General features: G+C 39.6%; 1 protein-coding gene across 2 annotated transcripts in view; it reads right to left on the reverse strand.

Moving 5' to 3' along the window:
* Window positions 1-20,397, reverse strand: part of PCCA (propionyl-CoA carboxylase subunit alpha) — a 286,917-nt gene that overhangs the window by 34,130 nt on the left and 232,390 nt on the right. The window contains exon 22 of one of the 2 annotated variants that reach the window (XM_066986247.1): window positions 13,283-13,363. The exons of the other annotated variant lie outside the window; for it this stretch is intronic. Coding sequence (XP_066842348.1) covers window positions 13,352-13,363 — 12 coding nt within the window. The 3' untranslated portion in view covers window positions 13,283-13,351. Of the gene's footprint in view, window positions 1-13,282; window positions 13,364-20,397 lie in introns of those variants that run through there. 2 annotated transcript variants of the gene reach the window in all.

Below are 20,397 nucleotides of genomic sequence, written 5' to 3' on the forward strand. Positions count from 1 at the left end.
AATGCTATATCTAGTTTTGCAGAAATATTAAAATTCAAATTAGAGAAATTCAAAATTAGAAATTCAAATTAGAAATTCAAAATAGAGAAAACCGAACAAAACAGAGTTAACAATGTACATGCAAAATTATTCCCCTTGAAGTATTAAAACAGAAGCTTCCATAATTTACAAGTGTGCATAATGACAGACAATAATCGATACAACATATGCTAAATGCAGAAGAACTACTGTAACTGCTGGAGTCCACAAAACTGAAGCTTTGCCAGTGGGACAGTGAGGCAGTTTAATGTGTAGCAGTCAACAGCAATCACCAACAAATAATTTTTCTCTGTTACTTTTTCTTTTGTTTTTTATTCCTCGTAGCCTCATTTTCCTGAAGTTTCAGTATTTCAAGTAAAGCATCAGTTACTAGCTGGTTCTATAATTCCACTAATTCCTTTAACATCCACGCCAACAAAGTTACACACAGAAGGAAAAACCTAGACTTCTCTATCACGTACAGAACCCTACTATCTGAGCACAAAACGTGCAGTCATCATCTGATTCTCCGATTCTTTTTTCTTTAAACCATTAAATCATTTCCCTTTTGACACCTTAGTCTTTAACAACAGCATTTGTATGAAATGCATATAAATCTATACCATGTGTACAAATTATATATACATAACTATGTGTACATATACCTATTTATATAACTAGATATACATGTAAGATGACAGAATGCCATTTTTAAAGGCATCCTCAAGGAAGTGCTGCTCTTTGGTTAAGTTATTAGATAGTACATCAGCTGTTAAAGGGAAACTTTGCTGGTAATGCTCTCAGTAAGATCTAGGCTCTCACAAATTTCCTGTAACATCTCACCCAGCTCTAGGGGTGAGGTTCAGGCAGCATTGCCATTTTGGTTTGAAGGTATCTGGCTTCTTCATGATGCTGTAAAAACTGCAGGGCTCCTGTAGGACCTGCTTTATAGATGTCAGCCCACTACGGATGGCTTGGGTATTTTTCATGCATGAAAAGTTAGATAATGAAGTTTGGACATGGGAACTTAGAGCCCTTTACAGTCAAAGCAGAAAAGCACGTGGAAGAGAATCACTCCTGGAAGTACCTGATTCTCTCTCCTGATGGAGTAATCTCAGATTGTGATGTCTAATTTTTGGCAGGTATCAGTTTCAATTCTGGAAAAAAATGCTGTCCCTTATTCAGGAAATACTAACAAAACAGAAAGAGACAAATGGGACAGGAAAACAAAGCTACACTCTCCTCTAAAAGGAAGTGCAGCTATGGAGTTTTATTTCAGGGCGATAATTGGAACAACCCCTTCACAAAAGGCCTTTCTGTGAAGAAATGAAAATGAGGCAAGTCACATACATAGATTTGCTGGTGGATAGTTGGAAGGGAGTTTCATGGCTTTCTGATGAGGCAGTTGAGTTTGCTCAAGCCAAAATGTACCTCTAGCTTCTTGGCTATCCTGGTCATCACCCTTGTGTCCTCTCCCTTCAAGCAACTACTTGAAGTGCAAAGGATACGAGTGGCGTGGTAGCATAAGTAGACCAGTGGCCATAGTTTAACTATTCCTGCTTTGAGCACCACAACGTTTAATCAGTGCGCAACATGGAATTCCAAACAGATATGTACACTCATTTTAATTTCAAGTAATTTTACCCACTTTCCTAATTAACATTACAGCACTGATTAGTTCGTAATAGTTATTCATTATCTCTAAGTTGAACAAGAGCTGATTTGATGTTATTGCTTCCTTGACGTGTTCTGGGGACTAAGTATTTCACAGTCATGGTAAAATGCATGGTCCACCAGTAAAGACTGGTGAAGTTCTAAAGTCTACTCAGAACCACCTCTACTTTTCTGCATACAGACCGTTTGGTAAAAAACAGCTTTCCTCCTACCAGAGTAACCAAGGACGTTATTGTAGATCATAAATTACAGACCAGAAAAACTATGAGACAGCTCAGTCTTACATACTTCATCTTTCCGTGGAGAAGGACTGTACTTTGCCCATCTGATGCTCTCTCTACAGAGGATTATAAAGTTCTGCTTCTGCAGAGAAGTTGTTTGTCCTTGCTCTCAGTCTTATCCTTATGCCATTGACCCTCAGTGACAAATAAATCTTCCTCAGTCAAAATCACATGTAAGGAGAAAATTTCTTGTTTCATTGGCTTGGAGTTATGTCTCTGGAGCACCCCTAGGCATCTTGCTTGTCCCACTTTGCCCATTTACATGTTTAGTTTTCTCTTAACATGTTCTTGGGGGCTGAATTTTGGATCTCATCTTGAGGAAGCATTGATCAAGTCCCCATCATTCTTACTACCTAACATTTAACTGGAAAGAAAGTGCAGGACACATGAAGAGAGATACTACTCCTAAAGTCAGGATATTGATTTCTTTCTTCCACTAAGCAGTTGCTTGTTATCCATGGGATATCCTTTATCCACTTTTGACTACTCATGGAAATTTCTGACTTGGATGTGGCCAAGCAAACAGGGTGTGCATCCGCCTTCGGACTCATCCCAATAAATCTTTAATCAGAGAAAAACGCTCTAGTGGTTATGTTCCAGGTCTCAAATGCCAGGTGTGATATCAGTACAAAGTATTATCTGGGAGGAGTGGGTTAACCCCCTGTTAAAAGCAGTCCATGTTCAATCACCTAAGAGTACAGGTGAAGTGAAGGTAGCTCCAGCAGTTTCCTTTTAGGGCTCAACTCTATTCAACATAACATCACTTACAGTTTTGGCTACAATGGGCTACAAATTGAAGAGCAGATCTTTGCAATTCTGCTTCAAGATCCTTACCATAGAGATTGAACGTTTTTGTTTTCAGATCCCAACTGTGCCCCCAAGGATGGGAACTCACAGCGAGGGAGACGAACACAGGGCTTAGAAGGATGGCAGCAACACAACACTACACCCTCAAATGATTTGAAATGACTAGGAATTGAAAACAATGGAAGAAAACAGAACGGTAGCTTAGTTCATATGCCCAGAACTAGAAAACCTAAGAAGTAATTATTTGGGAAACACCCAAGCCTTTTCCTTTAAGCTTTGAGTCATTTCTTTACTCAATGGAACACACAAATACTGAGCACAACATTTAGCAGAAACAAAACAAAGACATACAGAAATGAATACACAACAGGTCAGAGGAACTTCAAACAGGCGTGGGTTTTGTTATTACTAATCATGACACCGCAGACAGGTTAAATGACCTCCCAATATATCTGGTACTCTATGAAACTTTAACAATGCCTGAAAAAAGTGCACGCTGGGGGAAGATGGAAGTGAAGAATTTACTTTAAACTCCTTTCTTAGCAACTTCTATTTTTAGACAATCCGATGATCTGTTGGTTTTGCTCATCACCCAAAATAATACAGACACCCCTCCTCCCCCTGCAGAAGTCAACCTCTGAAGTTCCACAATGAGCTTCATTGATTTTTAAGACATATTGTCAGCTACCTAATAATTTAACTAGTGGCACAGCTCTTTTGGTTGAAGCTTCAGTTTCACAAACAAAAGCTAACCACCTGAGACCACAGAGGACAGGATATGAGCTACTTATAGCAACACTGGACCAGTGAACAAGAATAGCAGGAAAGCTGCTTATTTTATTTTATTTTTTTTTCAGCAAAGGCCTTTGAAGTAAACTATTTATTAAACATTATAATACTCGAAACAAAAATCTTTGAAGGCAGGTTATCCTCCTCTGCACCATGTCCCGTTGTGAATGAATTGCTTCCTTTTCCTTTCAGGATTTTTTTCACTTGTGAAACTGACACTCAAATTGTTCTCTGAAAAGACTTGGGTGAGCCATTGCCTTCAGTGCGAGGAATAATCCATCCATCACCAAAGGGAACATTAAAAATATTTATAACTAAAACTATTGCAATATTACTGCACTGTAAGCAGCCACATGATTCATTAGACAGTGTTATATAAATACAATAAATAAGTTCCTTGTGCATAGAAAATAGCATCGATTAATAAGTAATGATGCCACCAGATCACTGGAAGCAGAAACAAGCAGTCTAAGAGCAAGATTTAATTTTTCACTTTTTTAATTAAAAAAAAGTAAATTCTCCCCACTAACCCAGTTACTGACTAGTACACATGGGTTTTCTTTGTTCTTCTGATTAAAACATTCATCTCTCTCCCTCTCTGTTGTTGAAAGAACTCATTTTTCTCTGCAGTATCACCAAGATCATCAGGGAGTTTCGAAACCCGTGCCTTTTCAAATACACGTATTTGAGTTGCAGAGACAGAAATGTGCTTAGTTAACGTACAGTATACATGCAATATCCAAAGGGCACACAATCCTGAAGTTTTTCTCTATTAAATGCCTACTCATGAACCTAATGTGTTCTGCATTTACCAACGTACCTGGCACATCCTCAAGCTCCAGGAATGAGCATACCAAATCTAGTCCCTCGCATTTATAGCCACATTATATTGTGTTTGTATCCTTGAAAATCTGGCAGCGATGTGTAGGATAGAAGAGAATTGCTCTGAAATGATCACTAAGAACCATCTGAGCCTGAGAAATTCTCTGTCCAAAGCCTGGGAAATAATCAGAAGTGAACTGAAACTCCCACCGGGCCAACATGCATGCCTGCATAGTAAAGATGTCACTGGCAAGATACAGACAAACCCACACTAAAAAAAAAAATAATCTTAATTCTTCACTGAGAGAAATAATCTATTCCAAGTAGGAAAAAGTGAAGAAACCTAAACCATCAATATACTGTTTTCTGAAAGATGTAAGAATTCATAACTTCCAGCGATTTACATGCAAGTAATACTGACCAACAACTTCTGAAAATTTATTCACAGAAATATGACTCAAAGTTATGCAATGTATATACATATTTAACTAAGGAGCAGATCCAGCCTTTATTTGTGTGAAATAAGACACTGTTCACTGAGTGGGTTCATTTTCTCCATTTGTTCTGCCTTCTGCTTTCAGGTGCAACCTGGCATGCATACCAAGGGATAATCAAGCACTAAGCATTTTGAATCATTTTCATCCCCATCTCTGAAATATTTGTCCATCTGACTGCCGCTACGAAAAGTTGGAATGTATTTCCATTATGTATCATATTTTTGCTTCTTCACATTCTACAAATATGGTTAACACCTATGAACAGTTTTTAAAACATGTATAAGGTGGTTTGTTCTTTCGTTTGTGTTTTATGGTGTGTGGTTTTTTTTAAATCAAAGCAGAATTCTCCTTGCACAAACAGCACAGCTAGCCTACAGTAAAATGGTCTCTTGGGTATGGAAGTATTCTAGGTGTCTCCTACTTGAAGACTGTCACCATTAACTAGCCTTAATTTATCTGTACTATGGATAAATCTGGATTTATACTAGAGAGCAAGCCACTCATTCTGTAATTCATTCAGACTAAGCTGAAATTTGGTACACGCACTCAACTCCAAGGTACTGACTTTCAAAGAACAAGAAATACATTCTTTAACTATTTTTCTTGCTATTGGAGGACATCAAAAACACCTGTAGTCATTTTATTGCCTCTACCGTAAGGAGAAAGTGTCAAGAAGCTGTATAAATGACACACACCTGTAAAATCCGTTCTGGTGACAATCACCGAACTTCTGGAGAACTTGTAGAAGGATTATCTTTAATGGAGAAAAAAAGAAGCTCATAATTTGCTGGAGATCTTACAAGCTTTCTGTGGACCTACAGTACAGAGACAGTTCTGAAAATCAACTGTTATAAATACTCTCTTGGAAGAAGATTCCCTGGTCATTCATAATTTGTTTCATTATGAATCCTTAATCAAAGAATACTTAATCAAATGTCAATTATTGAGAAAAGCAGTAGATAAACCAGAAGGTATGTCCTAGTTTCCTCTAACTGAGCTCTCTCAAATTGGTTCTGAGTAGTGGACGAAAACTATAATGAACTTAGCTGAAGTTTTTCTGAGAATGGATCAAGACAAAAAAATGTCCATACAGGTCTCAGCTCATAAAAACATGTCAGTATTTTTAGTGCTCTTTAAGTCATTTTTTAAGTGCTTTCAAGGGTAGTGACAGGCTGAACCATTTACTTGAGCACTTTCTTGACTAAGGGCCTTAAATCTGTCAGCAGCCTCTACTTCTATCAGCAATAAGATGTAACTGAGCAATAAGGTGTTACTGACAGCCTGACTGAAGTCACTCTTCTGCATGGACATTTTCAGAGGTTCTATTCCCAAATCTTTAAAAAAGCCTAGTAAGTTATTTGGAGAAATTCGTGGTTTACCTTGAGTGACCTCAGGAACAGCCATATGATTAAAACTCTTCTGTTCCTCTTAACTTGCTTCCCTTCAAAATCCAGTGAGACTGTAAGCCTAAGGGAGAAGGAGATGGTCGCACGCCCTTCTTTCCCCATCACTCTTCCTATCTGAAGGGTTTTTTTAAGCAGTTTGCCACTTTTCGAGATGTGTTGAACAACTATCAAGATGAACTGCAATTTACTTAGCTCATACATTGCATTCCTCACCAGCACACATTCTGTGCATCTTCAACACAACCCAAAGTTGCGTGTCCTCAGGCGTCAAAACTTTAAACCAGCTTTTGCTCGTGTCTCCAGCGTCTCTGCAAATCTCGCTGAGCCAGCTGCAAAGCCAATGCAAGCCTAACCATCATGATTTGGAACTGCAGTGGGGAGGAGGCAGGCATTCAGTGACAGTCAGAGGGCAAACTGGGGACTGGACAAAAGTAATTTGCTATTAATGAAGTAGCTGCTGAAAAGAAGTTTTGTTTGTACTTTTAGCTCTGTTGGGTAGATGAATTAGAGATACTCTCCTAGTAATGTAAGCAGAATCTGGGCCTTGATATACATACAGCTTTTCCTTGTACTTGAAAGTGTTTTGCAAAGTGAGCTTTGAAATAAAGGAAAAACCAGCTCATTAAATCATTTTCAGACACCGTTTATATCAGCTAGTACCACCTCCAAGATTCATAATAGCATGATTATATTAATTCTCATAAAGCCTGATTTTGCATTCAGGCAGTCAACATGATTTTAAGTGCCAATATCTCAACCTGAAAGTCAGCAAAATATAAAATAACATCAGTAGAATATTAAAATCTCCCACTGAGATAAATAGAAATATGAAGGTTCAGACAGAGCCAAATAGATTAGTGCGCACTTCCTACTCATTATGTGCTTTCAGCTAGCACGGTACAGTTTTATAATTTGATGGGGAAAAAAATGTACTTTTTAGCTATTTTCCAGCTTTTCTAATACTGTTCCTCCCTTAAAAAATGGCATAGTGTTATTAGCCATAAAATAAAGCTATGACTACGCAGTAAGCTCAGTTCAATGATGCCCATGTTGCTGGGATATATATTCTTTTCTCAAAACAAGCCTTGGGAGGAACACTACAAGCCAGAGGGAATAAAGTGGGGGGAGAGAAGGGGAAATTGTTCTTTGACATCCTCCTTACTTCACAACTTATTTGTAGTTCAGAATGGAGTCAAATGTCATATTGGTAATTAAACTTTGACTCCTACTAGAGCAATATTAATGTAGAGCGAATCGCAGAGCAGTGCTGCCCAGCCCTGCTCTTGGGGTTAGCTCCAGTGCTAAACAGCACGTTGCTGACCGACACAGGAAATCCCTCTCCTGTTCCTTGAGTTGAACTGAAGGGCTGGCATAAAGAAAACGTCCCAAGTATTAACAGCAACAAAAACTACAGGCTCGGAGCCAGATTTCAAAGGCATTTAGGTGCCTAACTTGCATTAATTTTAGTGGGACTAAGTTGCCTCTGAGAATCTGGCCTTCGGTTTTCACATTTCTTAAGCCACTCCAGATCCTGTGGTTCTGTCAGGATGTAGAAGCAATTACATTTCACAACTTCGAATCCAACAATATATTTTGGAAATCATTCAAAATGCAGTGCTTTTTTAACATAATGTTTCCTTGTCCAATAAAATACACTGGAATTTTATATACTTGGTATTTGGAGGTATCAGTGCGTTTTATTTAGATTGAGGCCAGAAGCTAACAGTATGTTAAAACCACTGACATCCAAATAAACTCTGCTTTCTTCCTTTAGGTGGGAGAAGTGTTTAATGGATACCAATGCTTTGACAAACGCAGTACACAGAATAAAATGTACAGTTTCAGCTTTACTGAACACTAATGTGATTGCTCCCGAACAAAACCATTGCCTAAAGAATGTTAATCCCAAAAGAAATAATGTAGGTGTTACAGTGCACATAAAAATCAGAAATTAGCATTTGAGGTGTCCATTCCCATACATATCCAACATGAACTCAGCCAAAAAAATACCAGCTTGGCTTGTAAAGGAATCCAGTATAATGAAACACATTGAAAATGAGAAAACCAAACCCTCATTTTGATTCACAAGGCAGATGTGTATACACTTGAGCTAACAGAATTGATCTCAGAATATTTTAATAAAAATAAACACAGGTAGCTGGAATATCTGAACACAGGTAGCTGGAATATCTGTCAACACCAGTCCATTTCACGAGATTATGCTCACACTGCACCAACAGGTCGTGCTACACCAACTCTTCTGAGCAGAAACTGCAAGCCCTCTCCTCCCACATGCCCGTGCCTAGCCTGTCCCTTGCACTGGCTCTAGCTCCCTGAGGTCAAAGTACAGGGATGGAGCTAGAAATCATCACAGGGAGGAGTGGAAATCGTGTCTTCTTCCAAGAGCATCATACTTTCTTCCTGACCCTACCAGGCAGCATCCACCTATTCCCCAGCAAGGTTTCTTCCTCGGTGGCCTCTCAGGCCTTTTAACTGGCTCACACGCTTCTGAAAATCACTCCTTCAGAGAACAACCCACCTCCCTTTAAGCACCTGCTTGACTAATTTCAGGAAATTTGTTCCTGACTCAAGCTAATCCTTCCTGGCTAGTCATCTTCCCTTTCCTTCCCAACTCCCTATTATCCTTTAATTGTTCATTTTATCCCTTGCGTCCAAAGTCATGTGCGGGACTGGTTCAGCAGGAATCTCTAAAACCAGTTAACACCTGGTCGTCCCCTGTAAATCTGGGGGAAACTTCATTTCTAGTATAAACTGAAGGTGGTAATTTTGGCTGATGGAAGACAGGGTTTTATGCTTCTTTTAATAAGGTACAAAATTAAATAATTTACTACCACTTATGTAACCTAACGATTATTCATGGGTTTTACACCCTTGCCCCGCTTTAACCTTAGACACATAACTTGTTTGGGGATGGAACTCAAAAAATGAGAAGTGGCTGCCATTTGCTTTCATCTTGCTTCTGGAACTCGAACAAAAATGCCAGCTGATGAATGGCCATTTGTAACACAGATGTTAATGCAATACTAAATGAGACAAAAATCACCAATGCAGTTTGCAAGGCTCCCTGTGATGTGCAGTCATCAGGCAACGCGGAGACCAGCACTACCCTAAGCTGGCTTTGAGTGCGCAACCAATACATGTTTCGTTATTAATTTCAGTGCTCTTATTGCACACAGTTGGGTTAATTGAATGTCACAACAGTCACATTCCTCCAAATGGCACAGAAAATATGAACGGCCTTTAAAGCGAGCACCAGCAACATACAAAGGAACCATTCTGGATGTCTTCACAGGTAATTCTGCAACCTGTACTTGCAAGGTGAAGTACCTGTTACTGCAGGACATACGAAGAAGCTGTCTAGCATATTAAAAAGAACAGCTTAAGCCATCATTTGGCTCGATTCTCAGCACATTCCAGGAACCCCATAAACAAAGACAACATGTGCAATGTTAACTTTCTCTTTTATGCTGACAGCTTTTTTCTCCCGTATAATGACCTTCCTGCACAGTGTGTGTTACCATAAAAAGAAACAGAGCCCAGTAAAATTAGAGGAACTGCTTAATATCAAAACGTTTTATCTGAGGAAGACACCACCGCCAGTGTAAATATAAAAAGCACAAGAATTAAAAAGTATTTGTTTTGCTGTCTCTTCTTTAAGTTTAGCTTGTTCAAACAAACCTGGCTAGAGTTTTCGGTTGCTCCACATTAGACAGCCCTTCCAAAGACTGAAATGGTACTCCAGAGAATGCAAACTTGGCTCAAATTTCAGACAATTTTCATCTTCTTCTTTCAACAAAGAGAAAACTATTTGAATGCTTTGGCCGTAGCCAAGAATTTGGATATGAAAGTCAGACCAGTAAACAAGTCACTAAAATGGGCCACCACTACACAGTTGTGCATGCTTGTTTTAAAAAAAAAAAAAACAAACAAAAAAAATACTTTTTTTTTTTTGGCCCGAAGGACACTTTTCTATTTTACAAGCAGAATGCTAATGTGAAATTTTAGTTAGGGATTATCTCTCTCATCTAAGTACAAAAGGAAAGCCACTTGCATTTTTGATAGACAGAGCCCAAGTTCACTCTTTTGTTTGTACAAAGAAAAGTGAAAAGATAACAAACCAAATTGCTAACTTACAGTTTTATTTGAACTACTACAGAGAACCAACAGCCCTTCTTCACAGCATTCGTCTTTCTATCAGCATTCCCAGAAAGAAAAGCGAATCATTAAAAAATCATCATTTTGTACCAAATGCACACTAGCTTCCACCATGGCAACTACCCCACAAAACTCAGGCAAGGCAAATCACAGTCCCCCAGGATTATCATCTTTTATATCAGGGAGACTTTCAAGAGCATTATAACTGCAAGGGCTGCCTGGCAGCTAAGGCAGATATTTTCCTCACCCCAAAGAGGTTTAATTTTAGTACATTTGGTGAAGCTACATTTCTGCAAATCAGAAGACATGCCAGGAGAAAGCTGACGCTAGCTGCAGTACGGAGCTTCTTGCTCTGCAGAGGGGTACATGAGAGCACTGAGCGATGCCAGGGAGACTTCTCTGAGCATGCCAGCAAAGTCTCCCCGAGCTGGCCAGAAACCCAAGGGAAGGAAATGAGAGTGATTATATACAGCTGAGCAAGCACAGCGCAGAGACTCCTAAATCAGTGCTATGGTGTTCACTGCTGGTGTTCTGTGGTAAAAATGTTTACCATCTGTGTTACTCTCCCTTTGTTATGGACACTAATGGAGCCTTCAAACATAAAAGCATGGGGCTGGGGAACAAAAACACGGTTAAACCAAAGCACTTTAAAATCACTTTTAGCTGTATATTACATAAGGAAATCCTGACACTGAACGAAAGATGGATCAAAACCAAAACAAAGCAGTTTCAGGATGCACTCCGGAGGGCTGCACAGAGTTGGGTTTACTCAGCCCTGGAGGTCTAGTTCTGAGCTCTCAGGCACAGCTGAATCCTTTAGGTACTGAGAAGAAGCTCTCATTTGGACACAAGGGCGAAGTATGCCACAACCCTTTTCCAACAGCTGCCAGGCCTTTAAGCCCCATCCGTATAAAGAGCCTGCCTGTGGCAGCGAGTTTCCTAGGAAGCAGCTGCATTTGTACAAAGCTTTTCTGCAGGGGAACTTCTCCGCTGCTCACCTCCCGCTGCAGAGCGGTCACAAAGGCCCGGAGAGCAGGATAGTCTGCGCTGAAACAAAAAACTGAAACGCGCCACTCAACTTAGTGTCTGTGCAGAAAACCAAGCATCTGTCCTGCTGTAGCTCAGCATCTCGTGCTACGACATAAACGAAGATAGGGGGAAATGACAGCCTCCGGTCTGACTTCCATCCCAGACATTTTTACTCCGTTCATCAGCATTAACGTAAGGGAAAGGAGTTCCAGTGACCTTCTGCTATCTCCACTACAACCTCAGGTAGTCGCCTCACTAAGGCTTCCCACAGTCCCTTCCTCCCTCGCTGCCCAGAACAATGCTGCAGGGCATTTAACACAGGTCACTCCGCATCCGACAAGCCCAAGGAACAGAGCTGATGCTTGGCTGGGCTCAGATTCTCCCACTTCCATTCAACACAGCTAAACTATTGGGGAATCTGTTCCTCACCCCACAGCACGCCCAAATTCTTCGGAAAACCCGTGCCAGTTTCAACAGAGCGGTCAGTAATCTGAGGCTAACTGCTCGATTCAGGACAAGCACACAGCACAGGCTCAAGACAATGCAAGACCATCTGTCAGCAAGAATAATGCTTTTCCAGATGAGATGCTTCAGATAAGACATTACAACCCTCCTGTTACCAAAGCTGGTTCCAGTGTAATTTTAGCAGGGGCCTGAACCACAAAAAGAGCCAGGCAGAAAAAATTATGAGTGGAATTGCAGTTTGTGTTGTCTGCAGTTGGAAGGGCCTCCCATCACTCTCACAGTGCTGAAAGTGGTTTTGGAACCAACGTGTGCCACCTGCAACATGACCAAAATTGAAACACCACATGGGTTTTAAAATGCTTTCAGAGTTGGCACAGTGTTGGAGGAGCTTCCACAGAGCACACACACACCTGAAAAGAATACAATTGCATCTCCCTCTGGCTCCAAGACCACATTTGCCAATGCAGTCTCAGTAGAAAGATCTACTGAGATCCAGTGATGTGCTTGTGAGATCTTCCTCCTAAATTCCAGGAAATTCAGTGGCTTTGGGTTCTTTCTGCCTCTCAACAACTGCTCGAGGATTGGAGCTAAAAGGAAAGGCAGAAGGGTAAAAGGTATTGTTTGCCACAAGCAGAACTGCCTCTGGAGCAGAGCAAATAACAATGTAGGGAAACCTGCACGGAAATAAGCCAGCAATCATGATCCTAGTAATGAAGAAAAACTCTATAAACGAGGAAAGAACAAACCACTGACCCTTCAGATCGTGGAGGGAAATTAATAGCTTTGATACTATTTTTCTACTTCTTACCTTTCTCAGTGAATCCTCATGTTATCGAGGCATACACCTAAGATTCTCTAAGCCATGCACTTTTTTCCCTTTGAAAATTGATCTACCATCCAAAGAAAAAGCATTGAACTTACACACATCCACAGAAAACATGCACTTACTTTTTAACATTTAACAGTGACATGGTTATAAAGCATTTGCTGGGAAGAAAAGAAAAAAAAAAAAGCAAGAAAAAAAAAAGATACAGATTCCTTTTGCTTGACACTTTGCTTCTGATATCCTGTTTTCTGCATACCCTACAGATGTTCCTATTAAAATCTTTATTCCTTCAGGGTGCTAATGGTAGTCTGCTTGAGAGTTCAATTCATCTCTGGTGATAATCTCTTCTTAACCTCCTCTACAGCTTCCATCATTCCCTTCCAGCTGGATTTTGACAGGTTAAGAGGCATCAACCTGCCAGAGCTCTCTTGATCATCAAACTCCTACAAGAGTACCAGTGCATTCTGCTGTATGCTTACGTTTCTCTCACAAGTGTCCAGCCTTTTTCAGATGAGAAATGGAGCTTCTGACCTCTCCTCAACTGGAGACTTCTGAGTGCAGTCACTCGAGCTCCTGTAAAGAATGATTATTCCCTTTTACACACAGCATTACTGCAAACCTGGAATTGCTTGCCCTGATTTTCTCTATCTATATTACTTCTGTATCACTGCCCTGTAATGCCTTTTGGGACACCCAGGAATTTGTACAATCGCTGTCAAGATGTGGACTTATGGAGCCCCTTAGAGATACTCAAAAGCCAACTGGACACGGCCCTGGTCAGCCTGCTCTAGTTGACCCTGCTTTGAACAGCAGGGTCCCTTCCAACCTCAACTATTCTTCGACCCTGAGATGCCTCCCTGGCCTCTCCAAGAGCATGAGTACATTTGTACAGTTAATTCACATGTAACATTGCATTTCTATTTGTTTATTTAAGATAAATCAGGAAACAGTAAAGTTCTGGGTTCTAATCTTGCCTGCAACATGGTAAGAAAAATTTTAAGAGTGGAGAAACTCGCTGCCTCGTTTGCATCTTGAGATGCTTTTTGACCTCTCTAAGGTATCTTTTGCTTTACAGGAAACATGAATACAGTTTGTGCCTCATAAAAGCCATCACTTGATGTCATAAACCAGGATATTTCCACCTTCACATACTCCCTTCTGAGTTGGTGTGTCAAAAAAAAAACTTCGGTGGGACAGATGCCTTTCAGGATGTAACTGTGATCTCCTTGATGCTGTGTCCACATCTGGCTTTGGTACAGTGACCACCCTGGGTTGTTCTGCTTGCTAAGTATTTGTCGAATGTTAACAGTGGGCTTGGAACTTAAGAGACTAAGGGAGGGAGTCCCTGAGGCTCTTTTATAACTAAAAGGTAAACGCAGGGAGAAAAAAACAAAACAACATAAAATCTTCACTAAAAAATAAGGAACACCCAAAGACTTGTAACAGAACGCTAACATAAGTATTTTAAAACTCAAACATCTTTGTTTTTCCTCATATGAAGACTGACATCAAAGAAAGCAGAGCGAGAGATGGTTCTGAGGGCACTTCAGGAGAAATTTCTCTAAAGTAGGGAGGAGGAGGAGGTAACAGTGGAAACACAGGAGATCACCACATCTTTCCTACCAAACAAGCCTTTTGGGCACGATGGAATATTCCCGTGTCCCATTCAGCTTTGTTGTGCCGTGTACGCTGAAGCTCTTTGGCACAGGGGCAGTTTGTTTTCGCTGTTCTTACAATAGCGCGGGCCTTTCCTTTTCATCCGCATTGCCCTGACCTCCCTTTTCTCCCTCCCTCCCCCCCAATCAAACAATTATCATCAGATGCAGGAAGAAGCTTGTTGTGGTTCTGCTGCTCATAACACAATTTGCTATGCTAATACTTCCTGCGCACCCTGCCAACATGGCATCTCTCCAAGACGTAAGACTGGAGTTTGGGAGATGGTCACACGAGCATGATACTTCCTACTACAACTGCTCTGCCCTTCACCTTCCTTCGCCTTACTATGGGCAAGGGCTATAAATATCAAATGGCATGAATGAAATGAAGATGAAGACTGCCTATTTGTACAAGCAGTGTGGATTGCTGTCTTTCAGAAAAGCAGAGATGCATGAGATTTCTCTTAAAACATTGTTAATGTAGTTTTCAATGTACTTGACAAGGAACTTCTGTGAAACTTTAGTTCCATAAAAATTGAAATAAACTGTCTGTTCCTGCTCAGTAAATTCAGTTCCCCTGTTACTTGTATATAAATGTAAATGGAAAAAAAAAGCAGAGCTTCAAAATATCTATTGAAAGCTAATACTCTATTTTACGAGCAATGACTAAACTGTACCCATATACTGTAAGACACACAACAGGGGCAAAGGAAAGACTTTTGTTTTACAAGCAACATGAGTTTCTGGTGTTCCATCAGAAGAGATGTTAACTCCAGTACTGTGCTAATGCACAGTACTGTGCTAATGCACAGTACTGGAGTTAACAGTACTCTAGTTTTCTCTAGTTTATTCTTGCCCTCATAGTTCTAAATGCTACTTACACAACAACATGAGAGTTAATGTCAGATTAATAGTAATACCCCTCTTCTCAACCCATATATTTCTAGGAAAAAAAAAGCATTCCTAAAAACCTTGACACAGGGAATACACAAGAGAAGCAATCTGAGATCAGATGGAGAAGATAGGTATGGAAAAGTCATAGAAAGGATGACTAGAAAGAACAAATGAAATATCATGAAGAAGATTTGGCATTGCGTAAAATAAAGTACTATAAGCCTTTGTGACAGGAGGACTGAACTTCATGTATAAGGCAATAAATCCTGTCAAAAGAGACAACACAGAATAACAGAAGCAGATAATTTTAAAGACAGCATGGTTGAACACACATTCTGGATTCCATGACAGGCATCCGGAAAGAGGAACTGAAACCAGTTTTAGTTAAGATACAAAAGGCAAGAGTTTCAGCTGTGTGAACAATGAAGTGTAGAACACAAGGAAAAGACAGCTCAGTGCATGATGACAGCACTTAAAGCCCCATACTGGCTTCCTACCTGCTTCAAAGTATATTGCAGCGTGTTAAGTTTGACCTCTGACATAGTCTCAAAGTTGGCCATTTCCCTCAGTGATGGTCCTATCAGCAGAAATATTTTAGCTCATAGATGGCCAAAACGCAACAGAACGGAGAAGTAAAAAAATTAGTTATTACATTGGTTTGTGAACTTGATTGCATACCCTACTGTTTACTCATCTTTTGTCATGTATTCTAGTGCTTTAGCAATGGGAGAACAAAATTTGCTAAAGCAATTTACAGGAATCTCTTTATTTGAACTTAGGATGCAACCCACAGTAATTACAAGCAGTGTGTGGCAATATTTTCACTATTTAGGACAGGAAGTGAAAAATACCAAAACACATCTAAAATTACATTAGGGATTTATGTAGACAGAAGGCAATTACACAAAGTGGACTTTGGCCAAGACTCTCAGAACATGAAGCAATCTCGGAACCTTGCGGAAATTACCATGGGATCTTTGGTGATAAGTGGGCTAAATCTTTGTTTAAATTGTCCTAAAAAAGAAGCCTTCTCTAACAGCATGTTGTCCCTTTGCTAAGTGGATTGACAGCACCAGCATACTCCAAAATTATGATGACATCTCCAATACTACAACATACAAGTGGAAAAAGAAAACCAACCAACCAAACAACAGAAACAAAACAGAAGCACGAGCATTTAAAAAACAGAGCAGGAGTAGACATCTCAAGTGTTCCATGTGCACAGAATTACTTGCTTCCCCCTCTAATTTATTTCAGACTAATCTGAGATCCTTTATTTTAGGTCAGTTCTATGACAATGGAAGTATGCCAATGTAACCTTCGTTTTCTTAATTAGCATTTAACAAGAAGTTTGTCCTCCTCTAGAAATATTCCCTTCCATAAGGAAGAATAACCTTGAACAGAAGACAAAACTAAGCCAAGGAGAGGAGAAAAATGAAATCAACGCTCCAATATACTTATGTACCTTTAAAATGCATTTGTTTACATACCCTCAAAGCTTAAATAAAATAGCTCTGAATGAAAAATGACTTCATTTCCCAGAAGCAAGCACAGCACTGTGTCTGTATGCATAACTACTCCAGGGAAAACCAACTGCAAAGAATGTCTCTCTTTTACACATGCTTCCTACCATGGACCATGTGGTCTTGTAACTCATTGTTTATCTTGTCTGGAAACAAAAATGCCACTAAAAAACAATCCCAAGCCAGATGGCCAGTTTCACTAATCTGACCCTATTTCTTCCAAGTAAATCTAGTCAACTGTTACAATACTGATGCCCCAAATAATCCACCATTCCTATAATACTTAGATTTGCATATTTAGGTTAGAAATGCCAAGCATATCTGGATTAAGATTTTCCCCCAGTAAAACAATGCTTTGTCATAAATTCTACTCTGGAGACCACACCAGTGGTTCGTGACTTGAACCAGACACGTCCACACATCGACGGTTTAAGTGGAAGCACACCCACAAAACACTCTGACTAAAGCTCACCTCTCTAGCTGAAATGCGTTTGGAAGTTTCCTTTTAGGCTCCTTAAACCCTCATGTAAAGAGTGACAAACACAGAGATTCTCTCTGTAGCCGCCCCCATGATAACAGATGACAAGATGCAGCACAAGCTTCATCTCTTGCTAATTAAACGAATCAATTAAGAGACTATTGTTGCAACTGTGTAACTGCTGTTCTATAGTGGCAATAACAACCCCACAGGGAGGTCTTTTACTACATTAAAATGCTGTCCTCCACAACTCCATTTGATATTATTAGAAACAGTTATTTGCGTCTTGCTGTCATATTAGTAGCAAAGGCAAATTATGGAAATATGCAGACCAGAATGGTCCCAGTATGAGATCAGGTTTGGTTTTCAGCCTCCGAGGGAACAATTGCTGAAATTCCAAAGTTCCCTAAAGTTCTTTAATGGAACTGATAAATCTATCAGCACAGCATCCATTTAGATTCTAGGTAAGGGTCACATATTTGCATACTTTCCTGCTAAGCTGATACAATTCAACTAGATAAATTATCATATTAACTTTACCCTCCTGAGTTAAACTGATGGAGTTCAAAATTGTTTTCGATGGTTGTCATTAATCGCTGTTACATCCTAAATGCTCACTTTGAAATCTAATTGTGCTGGTGTACCAAGGGTCATATTAATAGCATTTTTAATGTTAAATCTTTGTAAAACATGTTTATTTTACTGATATTACCACTGAAGCCTAGAAGACTAATGAGAAACAAAGTATATTTATTATCAATAAAAACTTAATTTAAAATTTACATTCAGAGACTTAAATTAGCTTTACTAACTTCATCATGCCTTTGTTTCATTAAGATCCCTGGTTAAGCTTCAAAGCCATATAAATTAATACCTCCTAAACAGTTCTTGGGTATACGCCAAAGCTGCAGCCATCAAAAAGCTGTTTAAAAACACGGGCTACACATATGTTTATTATTTGGCAGTACACATCTTCTTCGGAAAAAAAAAAAAAAAAGATAGATCTTCATTATGATGTAACAGTCTTGATACAGCTTAAAAAACAACAACAAAATATTTCTTTAGCCAGACAAAGCAACTAATAATTTCTTTCAACACTGGTAAATCTGTCTACCAAAGGAAATCACTTGAGTTACACTTGGGTAACCTGTCAACTTGTGTTCCAGGAAGTAACAGGCTAATCGACTACATTCAGTCCTTGTCCTTAAAGCATTACCAAGAGGATTAAGAAAGAAACTTGTCAAATGATGTATGGAAAACCAGGATTTCTTATTTTTCCATTTGTTTCCGAGGGATATCGTGAGGGATAAGGGGCATAATTTATTATATGCAGAGACTCCTATAATACAGTCAACACACACACTGCACAATCCACTTATACGAAGGACATTCTAGGGAATTCTCACCTACTTATGATGTTATCACACATTTTCTCTGCAAATTAAAGCTTTAATTGAAAACAGAAAAAAAAGGCCAAGATTAAAAATGAACAAATAAAAAGCAAAACATTTAGGACCCCAACGCAATAGACCATTTCTAGTCCGCTTTTGTAAGACAGCAAGGCTCGCAGACCAGATTTTCTGCCTCTCAATCTTCATCCCCAACTCATTCTGTGTAATTATCCCATGTGCACCCACAGACATAATTTTAATCTGCTGATAAACTTCAACCAAATTTGAAGAAAAGGCAGATAAATCCAACCGCCTGTAAGTACAGTAGGAATTATGACTATACTTTCCACAAGCCTTCCAAAGAGCAGTGGCTGTGTTGAGGAAACAAGAGACCTAAATCCACCCTCCAGATGAGGAAAAGACAACTTGGCAGCAGCCAGTTGGCCAGCCTGCAGGTTTTCATTGGCCATCCAACATGCACGTAAGCAGCTCCAGCTTTACCTTGACACTGTTAGCTCTCACTTGAGAAGGTCTCAAAGACTACAAGAAATTGTTCTGGGGGAACTTGTGGAACCTGATTTCCTACAGATGTGTCCTCTATCTGGTATGTCTCTCCTTTCTCTTAAACAACCTCAGTATCCAATATTTTCTAAGCTTCTCTTTTTTCATTTTGGAAGATTGTTAACTCGCAGGAAAGAGGTGTTGTTCCCATTAGCCCCATTCTGAAACCTCAGACTGCACCCACACTGAGGCTCGAAGGATCCAAGTGACTGAAATATGTGCAAACTTCTGACTTGTTTCAAGTCAAAGCAAAATTCAGAAAGAGCTCCAAGCACTTTCATATTTCTCCTTACAACGGAATCCTAAGCAAGAACCCCAAAATAATCTAAGTGATTTTAGGACATGTGTTTTGGTAACACTGGTATTTCTAAACTTCTCAGGTGCTTTCAAGAGTTCACTCCCAACAGACAGTTTTAATATATTCACTATACTTTATGCTTTCAAATATACAGATGTAGAACATGAGAAGGGCACATGTAGCTGCATGGTGGCACACCATCGTCCACATCACATCAGCTGGAACAATTCTCACTTCCCAGTCCTAATGGATGGGTCCAAATATCATTATTTTCAGAAGCTAACTCCGTGTTGCATGAAATGCCCCCTTTCTGCAGAATACTGCAGAAGTTTGTAGCCAGACTCAGGATTCTCACTGTCCGTGTTCAAAAGGAATTTGCAGAAGTTAACATTTCCGAAGCGGCTGACCATTTTTCCTAGTGACACCTTCTGCACTGTTGTAATTCCTCTGGCAGAAGCTCTACTACTAGAAGCACAGTGGTTCAGAGAGGCTCTGAAACTAGCTGAAAAGACAAAAATCTACACAACCATAGAGTTCCGTTTAAATGAGCAAGGACCCTGATCTTAAGGCTTATGAAAGGGGAAGAGTAAGAAAACTGTTTTAAAAAAAAAAAAAGATATTGGCTTGCAAAATAAACACCTACTGGACTATATTTATTTTCTTTTTGTTAATATTCTACATATTCCAATACCGATAATCTTTGTAACCTCTGCAGGTTTTCAGTCAATGTTTGAAAGTCTGCATAAATCTTCAGTATATAAAGTCTCTGAAGTGTCACACACAGAAAGAAAAGCAGAAAGAAAGAAA

Source organism: Anser cygnoides, chromosome 1 (genome assembly GCF_040182565.1).
Source record: "Anser cygnoides isolate HZ-2024a breed goose chromosome 1, Taihu_goose_T2T_genome, whole genome shotgun sequence".
NCBI classification, from domain to species: Eukaryota; Metazoa; Chordata; class Aves; order Anseriformes; family Anatidae; genus Anser; species Anser cygnoides.